Source organism: Erythranthe guttata, chromosome 4 (genome assembly GCF_056151865.1).
Source record: "Erythranthe guttata isolate IM_541 chromosome 4, IM_541, whole genome shotgun sequence".
NCBI classification, from domain to species: domain Eukaryota; kingdom Viridiplantae; phylum Streptophyta; class Magnoliopsida; order Lamiales; family Phrymaceae; genus Erythranthe; species Erythranthe guttata.
In genome coordinates, this window is record NC_142536.1 from 16,800,032 (window position 1) to 16,818,997 (window position 18,966).

The 18,966-nt window shown below is 36.5% G+C and overlaps 2 protein-coding genes across 3 annotated transcripts in view; both read left to right on the plus strand.

Annotated features, from left to right (window-relative positions):
* The first annotated feature begins 231 nt into the window (after positions 1–231).
* The window catches only part of LOC105966245 (protease Do-like 9), a 29,345-nt gene continuing 10,610 nt past the window's right edge, over positions 232–18,966 (plus strand). The window contains exons 1-9 of one of the 2 annotated variants that reach the window (XM_088817052.1): positions 232–954; positions 2,285–2,484; positions 2,566–2,746; positions 3,043–3,234; positions 3,341–3,573; positions 3,828–3,929; positions 4,027–4,077; positions 4,236–4,340; positions 4,514–4,951. In XM_088817052.1, coding sequence (XP_088673178.1) covers positions 420–954; positions 2,285–2,484; positions 2,566–2,746; positions 3,043–3,234; positions 3,341–3,573; positions 3,828–3,929; positions 4,027–4,077; positions 4,236–4,340; positions 4,514–4,612 — 1,698 coding nt within the window. In that variant the 5' untranslated portion in view covers positions 232–419 and the 3' untranslated portion in view covers positions 4,613–4,951. Of the gene's footprint in view, positions 955–2,284; positions 2,485–2,565; positions 2,747–3,042; positions 3,235–3,340; positions 3,574–3,827; positions 3,930–4,026; positions 4,078–4,235; positions 4,341–4,513; positions 4,952–18,966 lie in introns of those variants that run through there. The other variant, XR_016030924.1, reaches the window with a different exon arrangement.
* LOC105971080 (putative late blight resistance protein homolog R1A-10) overlaps positions 6,204–18,966 on the plus strand; it is a 29,975-nt gene continuing 17,212 nt past the window's right edge. Inside the window, exon 1 of the mRNA XM_088817050.1 lies at positions 6,204–6,800. Coding sequence (XP_088673176.1) covers positions 6,284–6,800 — 517 coding nt within the window. The 5' untranslated portion in view covers positions 6,204–6,283. The remainder of the gene's footprint in view (positions 6,801–18,966) is intronic.

The window sequence follows — 18,966 nt, forward strand, 5'->3', positions numbered from 1 at the left end:
CCATTAGTTTTAGTAGGTGAAGAATTATGTTTTGCACAGGAAGGTTAAATACAAATTAAAATATGCTTACAATGGACTTAAGAATTATATTTATAAATTGAATGAAATACATAATTGATGGGCAATTGTAATTACCTAAACATAAACGGATTTTTATGTAATTTGATATCTCGGGGTGGCCGCAATTTGCCCTAAATAAAGCAAGTGGAGAGCTAATTAAAATCCACTTTTGAAATTTAACATTTGATTTTCTCTTTATGAGCAGCAGTCTACTTTAAGATTAGTTTTTAATTTCATTTAATTTAAAGGTCTTATATGCAAAGTTTTAATTTTCATTCAACCCTTATAAGTTTTTTTTTACTGTTTTCCTCCCCAAAAATCAAAACCCCGAGCTCCCGGGGCATTTCCATACAACAACTATGTGCAACCACACCAAATTGAAGCGGAAGCGCGGCCGCCCCGCCGCAACTCCGCCGGAGACCACCGTCCTCGACAACAGCAACGCCGCCAACTCCCAAACAACAACAGAAAGCGACGTGGAGCTCGTCAACTCCAATCCTCCGCCATCTTCCTCCCAACACCGCCGCGGCCGCTCACGGAATAACCCTACACCTGAAACCCCAGCCGCCAGAGTTTCGCCCATTTCCGTTCATCCCGGCTCTAACGGATCCGTGTCTCCGCTGGTTGAATCGGATTGCGATGTGGCTAGGGTTGTTCCCTCCATGGACTCGGTGGTGAAGGTTTTCTGTGTTCACACTGAGCCGAATTTCTCTTTGCCTTGGCAGAGGAAACGCCAGTATAGTTCGAGTAGCAGTGGGTTTGTGATTAAGGGGAGGAGGGTTCTGACGAACGCGCATTCGGTCGAGCATTATACGCAGGTTAAGCTGAAGAAGAGAGGCTCTGATACTAAGTACCTTGCAACTGTCCTTGCCATTGGAACCGAATGCGACATTGGTGAGAATGCTCTCAATTTTGTTGATTCGTTTATTTTCGTTTTGTTGCGGAACGAATGCTGGTACATAGGAACTCGTGTAGGAATGAACGACATGTGAGCGGTTATTGAACTAGTATTAATCTAATTAGTTCAATTGCTTACTAGTTTTGATTTTTCAGATATTGGAATTTCGTAATTGGTTTTCGTTTTTTGAGCAAAATGTTCCGTTTGGTATGCATTATCAGTGTTGTAAACGAACTAGTGGATATGTGTGTGTTCCATTTATTTCATGAATTGTCTAATTTTTCATTTCATTGTAGTTACTACCGGATTTTATTTCTTTTCATTGGTTTGAAATGATTCGTCAATTTGTTGAACAGAGAATTGGGTAATTTTCTTTACTAATTTATTTGGTTCTATAGCCGTTTAGCTGGCGTAGGTAGAGTTTAAGTATGACATGTGCTAAGTCTATATCAATGTATTTATTAGTTGCTCATAAAACAACTTAAGAAGAGCTAAAGAAGAAATGTACTAGTCTAATAACAATTTGGAACTTTGCTTGTCCATTGATAAAATTTATACATATTGAAAAGCGGAAAATATGTCTCGGTTTATTACTTTTCTTTGTGTGGTTACAATGAAGAACCGATAAAGTTATTTATAATATTTTGTCAATCTGTATCTCGTAAACAACAATGTAAATATTTTTACTGCATAGTTTTAATTGCTAATTTCACGATTAAAGTGATTGATAGTGTCCATGAAAGGTGATACTATGCCTTTTCTCCTAATAAACTGATATATTTACTTATAAGTTCGATTCGATCATTGTTTAACTACTTAACGTAATCAGTATTCGTTCCTCCCCGTGTATTACATGGATGTTATGGAGTGATATATTGGAAATGTTGTGAAATGTTGCTGTGATATCTTCGGTTTGTTAGTTGATATATTATGCGGAAATTATATATTGTTATTTAGAAGCTGTAATACCACTTCTAAATATCAGACTAATTCATACTAATTCATCAGACTAGTTGATATATCAGACTTTTGATGTCTATCTTCAGACTAATTCATCAATGGAAGTTCTGACGTGATAAGTGGGATATTAGTACAAGGTGAGTTAATGAAGATAAGAGCGTTAAAGATGTTGAGTATAGACCTAAGTTCTATCTGGTCCTAAAAAAGTGTCTTCGTTGAAAGTAAATAAAAATAGATGCTGGTGGTATCAAATGAATATTTAATAACAATTTTTTATCCTGCCCCTTACAAATGGTTGACATGCTCTGCTGTTATACGTATACATCAAAGAAGAAAAGGCTGATTTTGGTTTATATGTTGTTGCAGCTCTATTAACAGTAGATGACGATGAGTTTTGGAAAGGGGTTTCTCCTGTAGAATTTGGCGATTTACCTGCTCTTCAAGATGCTGTGACAGTTGTGGGTTATCCAATCGGGGGTGACACAATCTCTGTTACAAGTGGTGTTGTGTCACGAATAGAGATTCTCTCATATGTTCATGGATCCACTGAACTTTTGGGGTTGCAGGTAAATTTTCAATTAAAAAAAATTCATTTATCTTTAGCTTCTAGATTTAAATGTGTTGAGAAAAATGATTGATTTTTACAGATAGATGCTGCCATAAATTCTGGAAATTCTGGGGGACCTGCTTTCGATGACAAGGGAATTTGTGTTGGTATTGCATTTCAATCACTCAAACACGAGGATGCGGAGAATATCGGTTACGTTATACCAACACCAGTCATCAGACACTTCATCCAAGATTATGAGAAGAATGGGAAATATACTGGTACGAGTTATGATATATCAGAGCTACCTTTTTCTCTTCTCGTCTTTTTCCGTTGTATTTTGGCTGGATAAGTGAGGGAGGGGAGGTGTGAGGAAATATTCACGTGTTAATAAAATTCAAAGAATTAGCAATATTTTCTAGCTGCAAATATAATGATAGTATATATTTTATCACTATCACATTGGAATGTGTTGTGCCAGATACATTTCCAAATGCCCTCTTTAAAAAAAAAGTTTTTCCAACTTAATGGAAGCCAGCTCAGTTGTACATTGAAGGGTTTGTCGGATGTCTTGCAGGATTCCCTATTCTTGGGATTGAGTGGCAGAAGATGGAAAATCCAGATTTGCGGTTGTCAATGGGGATGAAAACTGACCAGAAAGGTGTTCTTATACGAAGAATTGATCCAACTTCTCCACAGTTTAAGGTTTTGAAGCCATCAGACATCATCCTCAACTTTAATGGGTTCGATATTGCTAATGATGGAACAGGTTAGATTGAACTTTAACTCTCCTCCCCCCCCCTCCTCTTTCTCTTTCTCTCTCTCTCTCTATCTCTCTCTCTCTTTCTCATGTCAATTATTTTGGTTACATGCAGTCCCATTTAGGCATGGAGAGCGGATAGGCTTCAGCTACCTCGTGTCGCAAAAATATACAGGCGATAGCGCTGAAATGAAAGTGCTTCGTAACTCAAAGAGTCTAAAGTTAAAAATTCTACTTGGTACCCATAGTCGTCTCGTTCCTGCTCACAATGAGGGCAGACCACCCTCGTACTATATTGTTGCTGGATTAGTTTTTACGACAGTTTCCGTTCCCTATCTCCGATCTGAGGTGAGTGTTTTTTGCCCTAATATTTTTAACACCTTCAAATTTACTTTCTTATCCCTGCATATGAACTATAGGCTAAAGCATTGGTTTCTGATTCAACAATCTTCATCTAAACTTTTCACTGAAGATAATGACACCATACAAAAATTAATCAAATTAAATAAATAAAAAAGAATTCAAAGAAACCAAATATGTTTGACCAATCATCAGTCTGATTAATATCTTTAGTTCTCATACCTTTCATTTTGTGTCTCCAGTATGGGAAGGATTACGGGTTCGAAGCTCCGGTGAAATTGTTGGACAAACTTTTATACGAAATGCCACAATCAGTAGACGAACAAATTGTCGTAGTTTCTCAGGTTTTTCCTCTCATCAAAATAATGATTTAAGTTATGTTCTTGAAGGCGATTGTTCGATTTTGTGGTTACCTTCTTTTTCCTTGTGCAAATTTTCTAGGTGCTTGTTGCCGAAATCAACATTGGATACGAAGAAATCGCCAACACTCAGGTATCGTTTAGTTCCTAACATAAGATTAGCCAAGACCTAATCATTTAATTAATCATTGCTTATCTTAACCAAGGCCTCCGTGAAATTGTTTCATAAAATACTATGATTTCTTCTCCGGCTGACTTTTCATCGTCTCTCTTTTATTTGGGTGCAATTAGGTTCTTGCATTTAATGGTCAGCCCGTGAAGAACCTGAAGAGCTTGGCTAGTATGGTAGAGAGCTGCAATGATGAATATTTGAAATTCGATTTGGAATTCCAGCAGGTTTGCTTTCTGAGTCGTTTTCATTTAGCTTTTAGCAAATTTTGTATGTTCTTTTCACAGTTTATTTAATTCTCCATTCTTTCTTCCGAAACACAATACGAATTGAAAAAAAAAAAAAAACCGAAGCAAACATAGTTGGTGACTAAAAAAACAGAGGATAAATTTGGGTGCAGATTTTGGTTCTGCAGACAAAGGCAGCAAAAGAGGCAACCTTGGACATTCTCGCTACTCACTGTATACCGTCAGCCATGTCTGACGATCTCAAGACATGAACGGGTGCCACAGTATTGTATCTCCATTTAATACGTTTTTTTTTTTTTTTTTTTTTTTTTTTTAATTTTTCTTAAATTTGTAAGCCTCCTCTCGAACTATATATGCAGGCCATTTTGTTTCTCATATTAATTTTACGAGTAAAATTTGAGGTCGAGAAAATTACGTAGCTTTGATAACATTTTATGGTAATTATTACCATTTACCGGGAAGGTAATGAATTTTCGGAATCTACTTCATGTACTATTCTGGTTTGTCGTTTATGTAGTAGATCGAGAAGCTAAGAGTAGCAAGTAAACGAGAAACAATTTAATTCACATTTTGAAAATTATTATCTTGCATTTCATTTCAACAATAAGGTTTTACTACTCAATAAGTCTAATGTTCTGTAGACTGTAGTGTGAAGTGTGAAGGATTTTCTCCTCATTAAGTGACACGCAGTTAGTATAAACCACAAGGGAGCTATGTGCTGATATTACGAGCGAAACGGGTTAAAGCTTGTAACTATAGGAGAGTTAAATGTTGTTTACCCTAATTTTTTTATCTTAATTACTTACTGTTTTCTTTTTATTTTTCTATTTAAAAAACAATGTTGATTGACATCTTAGATCATTAGCTACGGACATAGTTGTTAAAATTTTACGATTTATGATTCAAATCTTACGATTTAATTCGATTTAAAGTCTCCCCGGTTCAATTCTTTGAAAATCTATTCTATTCTATTAGTCCGCAAAATTAAAATATTAATACTAAATTATTTAGGGTCAATTCCACTTTACCCCTCTTCTTTGGCTGGATATTATTTTACCCCCTTGTATTCTCAACTGTATCGATTTGCCCCCTTGTACTTTGGTTCGATATCACTTTACCCCCTTCTACTCTCAATTCATCGATTTGCCCCCTTGTACTTTGGCTCGATATAACTTTACCCCCATCTACTCTCAATTGCATCAATTTGCCCCCATGTACTTGAAAATTTATCTCAATGTGGCCCTCGCCGTTAGTTTTCAGACCTTTGACCTTAACACCGTTTGATCTAAGTTTGAAAATTACAAAAAAACCACCCTTCCCAGTTTAAATAATTATTAATAAAATAAAAAAAAAATTGTGGCTGGTGTCGTTGACTATGTTTTCTCGTTGTCTTGAATTTTTTATTATTTTATTTTTTGTTGTTTTTTATTTTTTATTCAAAGTGTCTTTAATTTTTTTTAATAATTATTTAAACTGGAGGGGTGACATTTTAGTAATTTTCATACTTAAATCAAACGGTGTTAAGGTCAAATGTCTGAAAACTAACGGCGAGGGCTACATTGAGACAATTTTTCAAGTAAGGGGGGCAAATCGATGCAATTGAGAGTAGAAGGGGGTAAAGTGATATCGAGCCAAAGTACAAGGGGGCAAATCGATGCAATTGAGAGTACAATGGGGTAAAGTGATATCCAGCCAAAGTAAAGGGGGTAAAGTGGAATTTACCCAATTATTTAAATAGTCAATCAAGTGGACAAAATTCAAATAATTGGGGGGCCACTTTATTGTTCCCAATAATTAATAATTAGTAGTTGAGCATCATCATCTTCAGTCAATATATCTCTTGCCGGAAGTAGTTATCATAATATTTATCACTCCAATACATAAACTCACTCAACAAACAATTTGATCAGTTTAGATCGAAAATGGCAGCTTATGCAGCTGTTGTTTCCCTTGTGAATGTTATCTATAACATCCAAAATCATCCTCAATTTTCCATTTCTCTTTTCGACGAGAAACAGGCTGAATCTCTCGGCGAGAAGCTTGATTTCCTGCTAGATTTCATTGAGATGAATCATTCTCATGAATTGCTGGAGAGCGAAATTGCATCCGCAGCCTATGCGGCCGAAGATGTAATCGAATCTCATATAGTCGACCAAATCCATTCCGGTTCGATTTCTTCGCTCGATCTACAGACAATAATCAAAGACATGGACTATGTGAAGGATAAGGTTGTCAATTTTAAGGAGGGAGAAGGAGGATTATCCAAAGTTCATCGACAGTATTCAATGTCTGCTACTTCATCAACACCTCCGATTACCGGTGGCGGAAAGAGCACAAAAATGGTGGGATTTGAGGAGGAGTTGATTCAACTTTTGGATGCTCTCACTGGACGACAATCGAGTCTGCAAATCATCCCAATTGTAGGTATGGGCGGCATTGGTAAGACTACTTTTGCTAGAAATTCTTATGAACATGGATTAATTGTGAATCACTTTGATATTTGTGCTTGGGCTACAATATCTCAAGAGTATAGTCTCAAAGAAATCTTTTCAAAACTTCTTTCTCACAAAAGTAGTCAATCTGCTAGTGAACAACAATTAGCACAATAGTTGTATCAAAGTCTAATAGGTATGAGATACTTGATTATATTGGACGATGTCTGGAGTATCGATGCTTGGGAATAGATGATGCTTTTCTTTCCAGATAACAACAATGGAAGTAGAATTATCCTAACCACTAGACTATCAAATTTTGTTGTTCATATTGGGTCGTCGTACGTTTCAAAGAAATTTCTAGATGAAGATAAAAGTTGGAAGTTATTATGTAAGAAAGGCATTTGTACAAGAAGGTTGTTGCCCTCCTGAATTAGAGAAAATTGGAAAGAAAATTTGTAAAAAAATCAAAGGACTTCCTTTATTAATTGTTGTGATTGGAGGACTTCTTAGAAAGTTTTGTAGGACAACAGAATTATGGGAGAATGTTTCAAAGGATATAAATTTGATTCCGAGTTTAAGTGAGGAAGACCAACACTTGGACATATTGTCTTTGAGTTATAACCACTTACCCACACATTTGAAATCGTGTTTTTTTTACATGGAAATTTTCCCAGGAAGACCGTGATATTTATGTATCAAAACTCATATATTGCACTTTGGATTGCAGAGGGATTTATAAAACCAAATAAAACTCAAAGTTCAGAAGAGGTTGCATAGTGCTACTTAAAAGATCTCGTTGACAGGAATCTTCTTTTAGTTGGTAGGTTAAGGTGGAATGGAAAAATTAAAACGTGCACAATCCACGATCTTTTAAGAGACTTATGCATAAAAGCAGCTCAGAAAGAGAAGTTTCTTTATTTGATCAAGTCTTGTGACAGTCCACGAGGCATAAATAACTCGCGTCGCATTTTATTTCATGAAAATTTTGCAGAGGTAAATTGTGACCCTCCACTCCGCCATACTCTTGAGTCAGTGCCCCTTACTCATTCATTGTTAGGCAAAGGGGGTTGGCTACATGCTAAGTTTAGATTGTTGAGAGTGTTTGATGTAATTGATTGCGATTCTTCTCTGAATGATATTTTTGAGCAAGTTAATTTGCATTATGTTAATAAATTGAGTTATTTCCGGGAACTTGATCATACTTCTCGTGAACTTCGTCTGTCAATATCTTTACTATGGAATGTGCAAACATTGAATATTGGAGGTACAAAACGATTCGTTGCACCGTCTGAAATTTGGTCAATGCCACAACTTAGGCATTTGGAGTTCCCTGAAGGGATAGATCTTATGGAGCCTCCTTTGAGAAGCGGACAAAACGACGATTGTATTGTTTTGAAAAACTTGCAGACACTTAAGAGAGTAAAGAATTTGAAGTTGAGTGAGGAGGTCTGTAAGAGAATCCCAATGTCAAGATATTGAAAATAAGCTGGTACATCGACAAATCTTTATGTGACAACTTTCAATACAATATTGGCACGTTACACAAACTCGAATCACTAAATCTCTATGGGGGGTTAATTTAGTGCGGAACCTCAAATTTACACCTTCGCTCAAGAGGTTGACCTTAACGTGCATCAATCTTGATTGGGAAGATTTGACAGACATTGGGTTCGTTGCCCAATCTTGAAGTTCTCAAATTGGGAAAGGGTTCGGTGTGGAGATCGCAGTGGAACCCTGTTGAGAGGGAATTCCTTCGTTTGAAATACCTAAGTATTGTCTCCTTCGAACTGAAATATTGGAATGCTGAGAGCTTTCATTTCCTAGTCCAGGAAAAGCTTGTTCTTGATGCATTGTGGAAGCTGTATGAGATTCGTTCAGGTATAGGTGAAATTTTACCTACACTTGCCCTTATTGATATGGATGACTGCGAATCTGCAGCCATTTCAGCAATTAGAATACTGGAGGAACAAGAGAGTCAAGGAAATGACGATCTTCGAGTTCATATTAAATTCATGTGGAGAGAGGAAATAGAGAGGTTCAAGAAAAAGGTGCATAATTTTGAGGGCTTCAAAAGCAGTAATTTGCAATTCGGACGACACTGAATTGGATTGATTAAAGCTTGTTTCATATTCTGAAACACGTGGATTATTTCCACATTTTGTTTTTTAATTTTCTTATTTTCTAAATAAATTTTAGTTATGGAATAAGTAGTGGTTAGTGGGTTAAGTATACAGCTTAGTGAGCTAAGTATATTACTTAGTGGACTAAGTAGTGTTTAGTGGGTTAAATTGTGGATATTATTCTAACTACTAAACTAACCCACTAACCCATGTTCTTGAGTGCTCTTGTAGTTGTTTTTCTTGCAGATCATGGGCTGAGGAGTGGATGATTGGAATGTCTATAAATACCGACTTCAAGACTCAAGGAATTTCATCGATACTATGAAATAAAAACCGAGAGCTGAAAAGAATATTACATGAGTGTTTTAGTGTGGTTTTAGAATCGGTTGTTTATACTCTTTATGAGTACAATCTTTACGTACTCCTCATGAGTACATTCTTTACGTACTTCTCATAATTACATTCTTTGTAGTCTAGATTGTTTAGTATACATGTTTCTGGACTTGTTTGTAAGAATGATCAAGATAGTGATTCATTCATAAGAAAGTTCTTTACGTACTCCTCACGAGTACATTCTTTGAAATCTAGAATTTTTAATATTTCTCTTTTTGTTTCTAGATTTGAATGTAAGAATGATCATGAGAATGATTCATTCATAAGGAAGAATTTTTCGTACATCTTCTATTTGTATTCTTGTAATACTGTTTTAATATAATTTTTCCGTCATGTAAAGGGCACGTTCACAAGTTTTTTACTTGTGAACATTTTTAGATATGAGTATTGTCTTTATATTTCCGCTGCATGTTTATTCAAGTGTCATAACACTTAAGATAACACCTCTGTATTAAACGAATTCGGGACCATAAATTCTTTCAATTCGCATCAAGAGCCAACACTTGACGTATACTAAGTGTTTGTTCCTATTTCTTTTACAGAAACGAATTCGTGATGGATACTCAGATGACTGCTTCTATGCGACCTCCTGTACTTGATGGCACAAACTACACCTACTGGAAAGTCAAGATGAGGGCATACATCAAAGCCATTGATGAGAGAGCCTGGAGATCTATCCTTACTGGATGGAAGCCACCAACTATAACAGATGCGGATGGGGATGTGTTTCCAACACCAGAATTACGGTGGACACGAGACGATCTATCAAATGCTAACCAAAACTCAAAGGCGTTAAATGCAATATTCATTTCAGTAGATTTAACAATGTTTAAATTAATTTCAGTGTGCACTTCTGCAAAGGATGCATGGGAGGTTCTTCAGCTACATTGTGAAGGATCAGACAGTGTCAGAAGAACTAAGCTCAGATTACTCTCTTCCAAATTTGAGAGACTGAGAATAGAAGAAACTGAAACAATTTCTCAGTACAATGAGAAATTGATTGATTTAGCTAATGAATTTCAATCCTTAGGTGGTCCTTTGAGCAATGAGACACTGGTGAATAAGGTGTTGGGAACTCTTCCGGAAAGGTTCAGCATGACAGTTACTGCAATTGAGCAGGCCAAAGACACATCATCTCTACGTCTGGACGACCTAATTGGTAGCTTAAAGTCTAGAGAGATGAACTTTGAAGATCAAAGAAAGGAGAAAGGTAAGGCTATCTCAAATGCACTCCAGGCAGAACTAGATCGAGAAGAAAAAAGTTGCTACGGAATATGATGATGATGCAGAGGAATGTCGCAACAATGTGGCATTCCAGATTCAGAAATTCAATAGAGCATACAGACGAAGTGGAATCAAGCCCAGACAGTTATTTCCAGAAGGCTCTCCACAAAATCGACAAACTCAGCCCCGTAACAGATCTATTCCACAAAGAACATTTCCTCAAACATCTTCTCAAAACACTTTAAAAAATTCTTCATTTATTCGTTCAAATTCTGAACCACCTAACTTGGATCATATTAAATGTAGGGCATGTTCAGGATTTGGACATTATGCTAATGAATGTGCCAATACCTTGAGAAGAAGAGGAATGAGTCTGATTTGTGCTATCAGTGATGAGGAGGAAGAGCAACCTGAACAGACAGAGGAGCAGCAATCCACTAAACAGGCTCTTTCTGTCAGATATATAACTGAAAATTCATCTGAAACAGAATCACAAAGAGTTTCTCTAGATGTTGCAACACTTTCTGAAACACTTTCAGTAACTGAAATTTCTGAATTAGATGATAATCAGTATACATGTTTGAACTCTATTTCTTTGAATGCAGCAGAATCCAGTAAAGAAGCAGTTAGAAATGAGGAAGAAATGTGTAAAAAGCTATTCAGCGACTTGGAGAAGAAGACTCAAGCTCTAGATGCAGCCAACAAGGAAAATTCTTCCATTAAAGAAACAATCACACATTTGGAGGTTGGTATCACCAAGAAGGATCTTGAACTGGCAAAGGTGAAAGATGAACTCAAAGAAGCAACTCTAGCAATCAAGAGGATGAATACCGGCACAACTAAACTTGAAGAGATTGTGTCACTGGAAAAGTACAACAAAAAAGAAGGTCTAGGGTTCAAGAAACAAGTGAAGAAACACAAGCCATTAAAGAAGAAAGAAATTGCCTTTGTCAAAGAGAAGGGTTCAAATGGAAAGGAATCCAGGAATTTCACAGTCACCACTTCAGAGTCCACAGAATAAGGGGATACATTTGTCATTACTATTTCTCACCAGGACATATTCGTCCATTTTGTGAAAAACTCAGTAGTGACAAAATGTTGTACAGAATGAGTCACAGCACTCCAGGGAACACCTCAAAGAAAAAGGTAGAATTTACCAAAAAAGAGTGTAGAATATGGACTCCCAAAGGTAAACTTTTGTGCAAAGCAGTATACACTTCTTTAAATGCTAACATTTCAGGTTCATGGTACTTTGATAGTGGATGCTCTAGGCACATGACTGGAACAAAAGAATTTCTATCAAACTACCATACACTCAATGGAGGACGTGTAACCTATGGAGGAGGAGCTAAAGGCAAAGTGGTTGGACGTGGAACACTCAGTATTGAGGGACTTCCAAAACTTTCAAATGTCTTACATGTTGAAGGATTGGGGTCAAATCTCATCAGTATTAGTCAATTGTGTGATGATGATCTACGTGTTCAATTTGATAAATAGTGTTGCTCTGTGTTTGATAATCAAAATCATTGTGTACTGACAGGTTCCAGGTCAATGGATAATTGTTATCAAACAGGTGACACCATCTCATGCAAGAGCTCAAGAGTAAGTAAAGTAGAGTTGTGGCACCAGAAACTAGGGCACACAAACTTCAAAAATCTGAAGCTGCTCAACAAGTACAATGCCATAAGAGGAATTCCAGATCTCAAGATCAAGGACATTCCTATATGCGGAATGTGCCAGAAGGGAAAGCAAACTAGAGTACCACACACAGTGTTACAACACGTTGGTACCACCATTTGTTTTGAACTTGTACATATGGACCTTATGGGTCCTATAGAGGTAGAAAGCCTAGGTGGTAAAAAATATGTATTTGTGTGTGTTGATGATTTTTCGAGATATACTTGGGGTGTATTTTGTAAGAGAAAAATCTGACCTAAAATACATGTATGTGTTTGGATGTGTTTGCTATGTCCTAAATGATAGAGATCATCTAGCTAAATTTGATTCAAAAAGTGATTTGAGTTTATTTGTGGGATACTCTAACAACAGTCATGCGTATAGAGTATATAACTTAAGAACTCGAACCATTATTGAATCTGTAAATGTGGTATTTGATGATTTTGCTGATCTCCGCAGTAAAACAGCTGAAGATGAAGTTGATGACCTGATTGCTGAAGGAGAAACAACCGGAGGATACTCTAACAACAGTCATGCGTATAGAGTATATAACTTAAGAACTCGAACCATTATTGAATCTGTAAATGTGGGATTTTATGATTTTGCTGATCTCCGCAGTAAAACAGCTGAAGATGAAGTTGATGACCTGATTGCTGAAGGAGAAACAACCGGAGGAGACACTACTGTCACAGATGCTCCAGATATAAACAATCCAGTTTCAAGAGAAGAAGGTGTTAAGCCAAGTGTTACCACATCTGACTCAATACATCCTACAGAGAGCACATAAGCTGAATTGCAGCCAACCTATGATGTCTGCAGAAAGGAACCATTAAGTAGAATCCAGAAAAATCACCCCTCTACTCAAGTGGTGGGAGATATCTTTGATGGGATAAGAACCAGAAGAAAAGAGGGAGTGGATTACAGAGATATGGTAAGATTTGCAAATCTATCTTCTGAATGTGCACTAACTGGAACTACTTGTTTTGTTTATTCAGTTGAACCAATGAATATTGCAGAAGCTCTGAAGGATGAATTCTGGATCAATGCAATGCATGAAGAACTGAATCAGTTCATCAGGAATGATGTTTGGTACTTAGTTCCCAGACCAAGCCATGTAAATGTGATAGGAACTAAGTGGATTTTCAAAAACAAAACTGATGAAAAAGGTACAGTGGTTAGAAATAAGGCTAGGTTAGTAGCACAAGGTTATACTCAAATTGAGGGTATAGACTTTGATGAAACCTTTGCTCCAGTAGCTAGAATTGAATCTATTAGGTTACTTCTTGCTATAGCCTGTTTTCTTAAAATCAAATTGTATCAGACGGACATCAAAAGTGCATTTTTGAATGGTGTTCTAAATGAAGAAGCATATGTAGAGCAGCCCAAGGGGGTTTGAAGATTCTGCCAAGCCTAATCATGTTTTCAAGCTTAAGAAGGCTCTGTATGGTCTTAAACAAGCTCCTAGAGCTTGGTATCAAAGACTCACTGACTTCTTACTTGAAATACAGTTTAACAGAGGAGAGGCAGACATAACTCTATTTGTTATAAGAACAAATAACCATATTATTATTGTACAAATATATGTTGATGATATTGTTTTTGGTTCTACATGTGCTAACCTTTTACAGTCTTTTGTAGATTCTATGTCTCACACTTTTGAGATGAGCATGGTAGGAGAGTTGAATTACTTCCTAGGACTCCAAATCAAACAGACAGGTGAAGGAATTTTTGTAAATTAAAAGAAGTATGCTCTCAATCTAGTCAAAAGGTTTGAGTTGGAGTCATCCAAGCACATGAAAACTCCAATGGGTTCAAGTCAAAAACTGTCCAAGGATGATGTTGCTGAAGATGTTGACAGCACCTTATACAGAAGCATGATTGGAAGCCTTCTGTATCTAACAGCAAGCATGCCTGATATTATGTTTAGTGTTTGTGTGTGTGCCAGGTATCAAGCTAATCCCAAAGTCACTCATCTTAAAGCTGTGAAGAGGATTATTAGGTATGTTGCAGGTACAGTAGACTTAGGGATTCAGTTTTTCAAAGACACTAATACAAATTTGATAGGTTTTAGTGATTCTGATTGGGCTGGGGATATTAGTGACAGAAAAAGCACTTCAGGTGCATGTTTCTTTTTGGGGAATAATCTGGTTTCATGGTTCAGTAGAAAACAAAATTGTGTATCACTTTCAACAGCTGAATCAGAATATGTAGCTGCTGGAGGATGTTGTGGTCAACTAATTTGGATGAAACAGATGTTGGGGGATTATGGGTTAACCAGTGACACCCTGACCATATATTGTGATAATTCAAGTGCTATTGATATTTCAAAAAATCATGTTCAACACTCACGAACTAAACACATAGATATTAAACATCATTTTATTCGTGATATAGTTGAGAAAAATATAGTGTGCTTAAAGTACATTCCTACAGAAGATCAGATGGCTGACATCTTTACAAAGGCATTAGATTATGAGAGGTTTTCTAAACTTAGGAAATCTCTCGGCATGTGTACTCAATAAACATGTCCTCAAATATGTTGCAGCACCTCATCCAATATCTTAAGCTGCAACATAATTTATTGAAGCTTAGCTTCCTTAAATAATGACTTCACTGTGATAGATTATTCTCTAAATAAGTAACTGGAAGTCTTTCACCTTGAAACGTGATCATGCTTTATGTAAACATCCAGAGAACAATTATAATCACATAAGTCAAACTCCTCTATTTTGATAGTCATATCTTAGTAACTGAGGAACCTTCAAACTGAACACTTGATCATGTTCCATGTGAATTGTTTGACTTGAAAATAAGAGTTTTATTTAACAAAAAAAAAAATATTATTATATACACATAATAAAATCTATGCCTGTTAGCCAATTTTTTTTCTCACACTACTAATCATTAATAGATGTGTTTTCTATTTTTGTGAAAATTTCCGTGAGTGCTACTGCTACTATTTTTATTATTATTTTATTTATTATTGAATTATCACTATTTATATGGGTCATGGGGTTCATGGGTTAGTCTTTTATCTTCCACTAAGTCCACTCCTTATTATGCCATGTGTCACGTTTTGCTTTAAACTGCCAAATAAACCTTTATTCTCCTTAATCACACCTTCTTCAAGAAAAACGCACACCACTCCTTCACCTTCTCAACTTCATTTTTTTTTCAGTAAAAATTAGGGCTTATAAATTTTGTGCTTCTCTTCCGAAAATTCACACTCAAAAATCAAAAGCACAAGAAGCAATTTTTTTTCTACTGTATCATGGCATCTCCTCCTAGAAATCCTCTTCCAGCCGTTGGTGATGTCCACAACGATGCTGCAGTACCTGAACCAGCAGACCCTAATCTAGCCATCATCGTTCATCCTGTCAACCTTGAAGCTATGCCGATCAGCTTTATTGAGCCCGGAGACGAGCTGAATCCGATTGACCCAGACAACTTCCAGAACCTGGGTCCCTCTCCCACTGCAGGAAGGTTTCCTACTCGCCGGTCCAAGCGCATGAATCTCTTCACAGATCTGAATGCTACTGGGTCACAACGTCGAAGGGGAGGAAATTCTCCCAGCAGAGGCGGCAGAGGTGGAAGAAGAGGCGGCAGAGGTGGTCGCACTCCAGTTAGGCCAAACCCACCAAGAGGCCTTCATTGGGTTGATGAAGAAACGGATGATGAAGCAGGAGATCCTACCTTTGCAGAACCAGAAGCCCAAGCTTTCTCCTCAAGCTCCACTGAGTCATCCTCCAAAGACTCGACTCCACCAGCATCAACTCAGGGGGAGACACTTCAGCATAACTCTTCTCAACATCCTGTTTCCAAAGATGTTGCTGCACATGTTCCTGAAAATGCTGCTGCACCTACTGTCTCAGACAATGCCCCTCAGAGTGCTGCTGAAGATGCTGCTCCACCTGTTGCATCACCTGAGCCATCATACATCCCAGATGAACTTGAAGACTCAGAAGAAGATGAACCTTCAGAAGAAGAAGAGCCAGACTTGGATGGGAATGATCTGTCAACTCCTTTTGAGGTAAACAATGCTTCAGTCCTATCTTTTATTTTGAATCTGATTCAACTTTGAGTCCTCAAATCATGAATTGCCAATTCATTGAGGAAAAGAAAGTTTCCAAGGATCAGTTTGATAGACATAGGATCACTGCTTTTCTTGATCAAAGAAAAATCCTTAGTCTAGTTGAGGTTGTCTGTCCTTATGATCCTTCTGTTGTGAAGGAATTTTATGCCAATTTACAAAAAAAAAAATTTAAGAAAAATTCTCCAAACTTTGGCAAAGTTTTTGTGCAAAATTCCATTTTTTTTCTCCCAAAATTATCAACTCTCATTTACAAACTCCTACTGTGATTGATGAGGATAATTATGGTGATTTTACTAAGGTTTGTAAGACTCTTTCTGGCAATCGTCTAAAATGTTGGCCTGCTCACCCCAGAATATTCAAAGTTTCTCAACTCACTGCATTTTATTCTGTCTTGTTCAGACTCACAGTGATGAATTGGATTCCATCCAAAAATGTCTCTATGGTAACTAAACCTCATGCAGTACTCATGTACAAATTGGGGATGGTATGACCAGTTGATTTTGGAAAGCTTTTCTTTAAATAATATAGGTCATCTTGCCCAGAAAATTTCATCCTCCACTCATCTTCCTTATCCTTCTCTCATCTACTCCATTCTACTTTCTCAAAATTTGGGCCAAGATGAATCAAAATATTTTCACACTTCACTTGGCATGATCATTGTTTCTCAAAAATTTTCTAAAAGCTCCTCATGTCCAAGATCTTCCCTCGAATGGAGATAATTTCCTCTCAACTGAATCAGGTCAAAATAATCTTGGTACTGAAGGTGTTGCTTCTCATGTTGACAACATTCCTGACATTCTTGTTTCAGTTCCTAGAGATCTTTTGTTACAACAGCTTACTCACTCTCTAACTCAGATAACTTATCACCAGTCCATGGTGGAAATGCTTCGAAAAGCTCTTTCTGATCAAAAAGGGGGAGAAAAAGCTAGTCATGAAGTTGAAGCAGGGACTTCTCATCCTTTGGATGCCAGAGGTAGAGAGCAAGGTGTTAATGAAGAAGGAGCAAAGAATGAGGGTGAAGCTCAAGGAAGAATGAGGGTGAAGCTCAAGGAGCAGAGGAAAGCAGTGGATCCAGTGCTAGTGATGGAGGAGCAGCAGCTGATACTGAGGATACTTTGGATATTCCGCTCTAAAGTTATTTTTAATGAACAATATTTGTTTTTGTTCAGTTTTTATTTTCCCTCTGAACTTTTATGTTAATGTTGGTTGTCAAATTCAGGGGGAAGTTCAAGCAATTACTCGGGGGGAGTTAAGCTAAAATTTAGTTTTGATCAAAAAGTTAAAAAGGGGGAGTTTGAAACACGTGGATTATTTCCACATTTTGTTTTTTAACTTTCTTATTTTCTAACTAAATTTTAGTTATGGAATAAGTAGTGGTTAGCGGGTTAAGTATATACCTTAGTGGGCTAAGTATATTACTTAGTGGACTAAGTAGTGTTTAGTGGGTTAAATTGTGGATATTATTCTAACTACTAAACTAACCCACTAACCCATGTTCTTGAGTGCTCTTGTAGTTGGTTTTCTTGCAGATCATGGGCTAAGGAGTGGATGCTTGGAATGTCTATAAATACCGACTTCAAGACTCAAGGAATTTCAAAGATTTTATGAAATAAACCGAGAGCTGAAAAGAATACATGAGTGTTTTAGTGTGGTTTTAGAATCGGTTGTTTATACTCTTTATGAGTACAATCTTTACGTACTCCTCATGAGTACATTCTTTACGTACTTCTCATAAGTACATTCTTTGTAGTCTAGATTGTTTAGTACACATGTTTCTAGACTTGTTTGTAAGAATGATCAAGATAGTGATTCATTCATAAGAAAGTTCTTTACGTACTCCTCACGAGTACATTCTTTGAAATCTAGAATTTTTAATATTTCTCTTTTTGTTTCTAGATTTGAATGTAAGAATAATCATGAGAATGATTCATTCATAAGGAAGAAGTTTTCGTGCATCTTCTATTTGTATTCTTGTAATACTGTTTTAATATAATTTTTCCGTCCTGTAAAGGGCACGTTCACAAGTTTTTTACCTGTGAACATTTTTAGATCTGAGTATTGTCTTTATATTTCCGCTGCATGTTTATTCAAGTGTCATAACACTTAAGATAACACCTCTGTATTAAACGAATTCGGGACCATAAATTCTTTCATATTCGACAACTCCTGGATGATGAGAAAGGCCAACACTTCGTGTTTGTTCTTGTTATGTATGCCTATATTCGATTGTTGTTACAAAAGTTAATTCAAATCTACCAACTTAAGAATCAGAGATATATATATATATATATATATATATATATATATATATATATATATATATATATATATATATATATATATATATATATATATATATATATATATATTCCTCAAGCTTTTGTAATCATTCACATTTCACAGTCCCTTATTATCAGTTTATAGGGGTGTGAACGAACCGAGCTCGGCTATTTTGGCCGGCTCGAGCTCGAGTCCATGTTGAACAAATTATGAAAAATCACTTACTGTTTTGATAATTACAATTACTCCCCTCAAATGTGAATCTTCTTACACGTTCATTCTTACGGTGTGAAATTCAACAGAATTTTTTAGGTTCGATGAAATGTTCTCTAGTTTGTATTCGTTTTGTGCAAAAATGCAGTTTCCAATGCACCATAAAGGTG